Below are 5,534 nucleotides of genomic sequence, written 5' to 3' on the forward strand. Positions count from 1 at the left end.
TCACTAAGATCTAAAAAAAAAACTGACAAATTTATATGTGAAAACTAAAGCCTTCGGGGTCTGCATTTTGCCAAAAGATGAAGCAAGCTCTGTCTTCCTTATCAACCACCCCCAAATGGACAGAATGCATGTAATTTACTTATTCTTGGGGATTCAGTCTTAACAATGAAACTTTTTATAGATTTGAAGCTATAACCATTCTCTAATTTTTTTCACATTTGTTTATGTTATGGGTGCATGTACTACATACAGCACATGTGTGGAAGTCAGGACAACTTACAGGAATTAGTCTCTCCTTCCACTTTCTGGTTTCTGGGGATCAAGTTCAGGTCATCATCAGGCTTGGTGACAAGGGCCCTTATCCACTGAGCCATCTCACTAGCCCTTTCTAAAATATTCTGTAACTAAAGGGAGAAAAAAATCTGTCCCAATTTCCTAATAAAGTTGTAGTATAGTCATATATTGATAAATTTGTTGGAATATAATTGGTTTGGTTTGGTTTTTAAGACAGGGTCTCACTACCGTAAACGCAGGCTGGCCTCCAACACATGAAGGTCGTCCTGTCTCAGCCTCCCAAGTGCTGGTATCACAGGCATGTACCACCATGCCCAGCTACGAAATGTTTTGTAATTCTCCTAATAACTATTAGGGATTTCCATGTAATTTGCATTTTTGTGCTTGAATACTCTTTTCTTAAAAATATGCAAATATCAGATCTCATGTCTTCAATCATCTAAATACTTAAAATTGCAGTTTGGAAATTGATATGGTCAGTAATCATGCACACAAGAGAAAAAAACTGAAGACCGTGCTCTTCAGTTTTAGTAACATATCTGCACCTATTTTTCAAGATAAGATTAGCTTCTCAATAAAGTAAGGAAAATGATGACCCATCAGCCATGCATGCTATAAGGAGACAGCCTCTAATCTTTGACAGCTCAGTGTTTCCAAACTTACTGTTTTCCTGCACCCTGGCCACGAAGCCTGTGAGAGGTATCTGTGGAGTCAACTGAGGCATAGGGGGAGGGGGTGGAGCAATAGAGACTGGTAGCAACAACACAGTATGGGGGAAGTCAACAAATAAAGGAAAGAAAAGGAAACAAACAAAAAGCAGAAGTCAGTTACAAGGACCACAAACATAAATAAGTATGCAAAGAACAGTTTGCAAATGAAAACAAAACAAAAAAACAAACGAAAAACCCTGCCGAACCTTCTTCAAGTTCTTGTCCCACAAACCAACCTAAAGCCAAGTTATGATTAGCCAACTTGTTAAAAGCTTTTATAAAAGGGCAAATACATTTAATTTGATCCTAGTATTCATATTATTTGGGGGAAATTTTTAATTTACTGTATCATTTTAGCACAGTGAGGAAAGACTTCTAAAGCAATAATGAAATCTCTACAGGTTTTTGCTGTAAGTCAATAGATTTGATTGTCTTTAATGTTGTAAATTCAAAACCAAATAAAGCAAATATGTAATAGTTGTTGATTACATGTATAAATACAAAAATAAATCAATATATTAATCACAAGTTTCCTTAAAGAAAGTTCGTTATGTATCTAAAATTACACAACCCTCTCCAGGAAGCACTCTTGTTTATAAAGCAAGATTTTTATTATTTTTTAAGTTGGCAGTTTTATTTTTAAAGAAATTACTCCTAAACTTATTAAGGAATAAGAGTGCTCTATGTATTAGTTATTCAGTTCCAAAGATAAGGTATCAAAAATTATTTCTATCAGTCTCATAATGGAAACCTGATCTTTAATAGCTTAAAATCCACAATTATTTGCACTGTATTAATTTCTAATGAATTATGGGTAGCGAGACAGGCTCAAGCCTTTCTTCGGAAAGGATGTAATTTACAGGAAGCTGATATCAAATGCTCACATAGCCAACAAAAGTATTAAAGACTGAAACAAGCCAATCTTTGTCTCATTTTAACAAAACAGTAATTACCAAAGATGACTCAGAAAAGACCAACAGGCTTAGCTCAACCTACTGGTAGTGGCCAGAAAGTAATGCTAAATGGACCAAGAAAAACAATTTATTCATTTTCAATGATCATTTTATCAAAATGCTTTCCAATTAATACAGTATACAAACTGTTGGTGAGCATTAAAATTTGAAAGAGGTTCAGGGTTCAATATTAGTGCAATATATGTGTACTAATGTTCAGTATATGGGTAAAAATAGCACTCAGTTCACTAAGAAACTGATCCTCTTTCATTCTGTTAACTGAGAAGACATGCTAAAAAGGTTAGAAAGTATTAATTAAACAAAACCAAAAACAACCAAAAAGGCTCCCACTAACCAAAATATTTTTTAGAAACAAGACTTGGTGATTAGCTATATTAGTTAGTTGTGAGGAAAAAGCACAGCTATGCTATGAAGATTAATCACCAGCACCACACTTAGACAAAAAGAAAATATGCACATCAAAACACTAAAAACAGCACATGCTATTAAAACTTGCCAACAGTAACTCATACTGAAGGATAATTAAACAAAATATACTTAAAACTTGAGGCCAAATTTGCTTTCCAGTTTCAAAAGGATGTAGATACTCATTAAGCAAGTGTAATATCTGAAAATAACCCCACATGCACTGGTAAAACTAGACAAGCATGGCTTAAATGAAATAAAAACCGTTTGCAGAGTAAATTAAAAGACAATAGTAGGGGAAAAATAATGGTCATAAAGATGGGATCTAAAAATGCAGAATATGGAAAGAAACTGAAGCTCATAAAACTTGGGTAAATTATTAATTTGCGGCATATTCAGACACTAAGCTACCTTCCAATACCAAAAAGACACCAAGGAAAATGTGAGGTAAAGTACTAACAGGTGACATTTAATATTCCTTAGCAGTTTGTTTTGTTTTGTTTTTTGTCTTTTTTGAGGCAGGGTCTCCCTGCAGCCCCAGCTGTCCTGGAACTCACTATGTAGAACAGGCTGGCCTTGAAAACTCACAGAGATCTGCCTGCCATGCCCGACTCCTTAGCAGTTTGAACAAAAGTTTGTCTGGAAAAAGCTTGTAGAAATCTGGGATTAGCTATGAATGTCGACTTTTGTGCCTGAGTGGTTATCAGCATTTATGACACACTTATACTATAACTCTAAAATCTAAACAAAACAAACAAACCTCTATAACAGAATAGGGGTTTTTAAAGGATAGCTCTACTTAAGCCAGGCATGGTGGTGTTTGCCTGTAATCCCAATACAGGGCCACTGCTGCAAATTCAAGGTCAACTTGAGTTACAAAGTAGAAGCCAGGTAGGGCTACATACCAAGACCTTGTCTCCAAAACCAAAAACAAACAACAACAAAAATACAGGATATGCATTTAAATAAAGAACCCACCAAACTCCTACATAAATACAGAGTATTCAATTTTTTTATAGAACATTCAGTTCGAGAAAATAGCTACAAAGGAAAAAAGGTACCACAGAAAAGCCTGTTTCAGCCCATGCCCAGTAACCACAACTTCGAGCCAAAAACAAATACTGGACAACAGGCTTAGTTTGAATTTTGTTTTGTTTCCTTTTAACATTTAGCTTCTTGATATGGAAAGCAAACTTAATGACTATCCTCAGATATTCAAATTTTCTAATATTTCTAACACTCCAGAGGCAGAGGCGGGTGAATTTCTGTGAGATCATGACCAGTCTGCTCTCCATATCAAGTTCCAGGCCACTGGGGCTACAGGAAAACTGTCTCTCAAAAAAAAAAAAAAAACCCACACTTCATAATTTTTCTAATTCTATTTTTATTTTATAATCCTGTGAGTAATTAGTATTGAGATGTGCAATTTGAAGTGAACAGAAGGAAATTAAAAGAAAATCCTTCCCCACTGTTAGAATTATTGAAAGAGAGTAATTAAGCAGATACTACAAAAATTCTCAATTGAAGCATTTCAATTAAGTTCATGACCTTAAAAGTGATAGCCAGCAATTTCTTTTATTATTTTAAAAGAAAATATTCACAATGTTTATTTTTATATCATTACTAAACTACTGAAAGCATGCCAATAGAATTAAGTTTTTTTTGTTCTCTAATTCAAATTATACTGTAGAAATACTAATAGTACATGGAAGCATTTGTTTTTTGGAAAACTGTTTACTCAAGTGAATTTTGGAGATGAAAGTGATAAGCAATTACTTTTAAAATGGTTATTCAAGGATTAACATGAAACAGCATGGTTCAAATTGTTGTCTATCACAGGTAAAAGTAACAGTTTCAAGTAATTTCTGTCAGAGGAGCTCCACTATTGCTGTATGCCTGCAAAACACAAGCTTACTTGAATTCTGAGAATAGAGTGGACCTCCATTAACATGAGGCTGAGCAGAAAATTGGGCAGTCACAGAGGGAGTTCGTCTATATCCACCAGAAGATGTCGAGGAAGTGGTAGAGTTGTGTCGAGAAATCTGCCTGGTCATTGTGCCATACTGGGAACCAGGAGCTGAGCCAGGGGCTGCTGAAAAGCATTAGTTAAAGGCGACCAACAAAGATATTTGAGCATTACAAACATATGAGGTTGGGAATGAAGGGGGGAAACACTCAGTAAGGAATAAATGGTTATTACTTTGTAATGCCTGTAGCACAAAATAAAAAAAGATGAAAATCAAATTAACTCTACTTCTGAAGTAAAAACAAGACAAGCTAACATAAAGAGCTACAAAAGCAAGTGAAGCATCATTAAGCCTCTGCCAGAAGCACAATCCCAGTGGTATTCTGCTAACACTGCACGGATCTGTGCATTTCAGAATACAGCTGCACGTCTCTACATCCAACCAAATCTGGAAAATGTTTACTGAAAAATCTGCATCCACTCTAAGCAGGCACACATTTTTGTTGTTATTGTTCCCTAAATAATACAGAACAGCAAGTATTCACACCATTCACATTCTACTGACGATATGATTTACAGTATAATGGAGGCTAGGTGCAGGTTATGTGCAAATGCTGTGCCATCTTACATAAGGAACTTGAGTATCTATGGATTTTGTATCTATTGGTGGTGGGGGGTGGGAGTGTCCTGGAACCAATCCCATGGAAATAAAGGACAAACTTTTATATGTAGCTATCTCTACAACAAAATTAGTCCCAACGACAGTACAAGACAAACAGCATCAGTCTTTAGCTGTGGATGTGCTGTGTCTGCTTGATAAACAGACACTGCCAAATTTTCAGAATATGATTCAAAATTCTACCTGGCTAAATTTGGGTTGTTAAATGATACAATTTAAACTGTTAAGCCTATTTGAAATTTACTATTATTTTCATTTGAATTTTATTGCATTATCAGTGTTATATAGAATCATTTTCAGAAAAAAATATGCTTAGTTTCAGTAACAAATGTCAGAGTTGTTCTATATGACTAAAATTCTTTTTTGCCTATGGGCTCACATCTTTGAAACCAACAAAAAAAGATTAAGGATTTATCAAACAATTTATTTATATGCCAAGGACTTTTTTTTCGTCGTTCCTTTTTTTTAAATTTTTTTTGTTCTGCCTTTGTGACAAAGACTTTTCT

At 34.9% G+C, this 5,534-nt stretch overlaps 1 protein-coding gene across 9 annotated transcripts in view; it reads right to left on the minus strand.

Moving 5' to 3' along the window:
- The window catches only part of Abi1 (abl interactor 1), a 91,502-nt gene that overhangs the window by 7,780 nt on the left and 78,188 nt on the right, over positions 1–5,534 (minus strand). For 3 of the 9 annotated variants that reach the window (XM_029562928.1, XM_008831750.3, XM_017797814.2), the window contains 2 exons: positions 4,299–4,475; positions 958–1,044 (listed from right to left, as the gene is read on the minus strand). The exons of 2 other annotated variants lie outside the window; for them this stretch is intronic. In XM_029562928.1, coding sequence (XP_029418788.1) covers positions 958–1,044; positions 4,299–4,475 — 264 coding nt within the window. The remainder of the gene's footprint in view (positions 1–957; positions 1,045–4,298; positions 4,476–5,534) is intronic. 4 more of the 9 variants (XM_017797813.2, XM_029562927.1, XM_017797816.2 and 1 more) reach the window with 4 other exon arrangements.

The sequence above is a fragment of the Nannospalax galili genome, unplaced genomic scaffold (assembly GCF_000622305.1).
Source record: "Nannospalax galili isolate Female #2095 unplaced genomic scaffold, S.galili_v1.0 scaffold14, whole genome shotgun sequence".
Taxonomy (NCBI): domain Eukaryota; kingdom Metazoa; phylum Chordata; class Mammalia; order Rodentia; family Spalacidae; genus Nannospalax; species Nannospalax galili.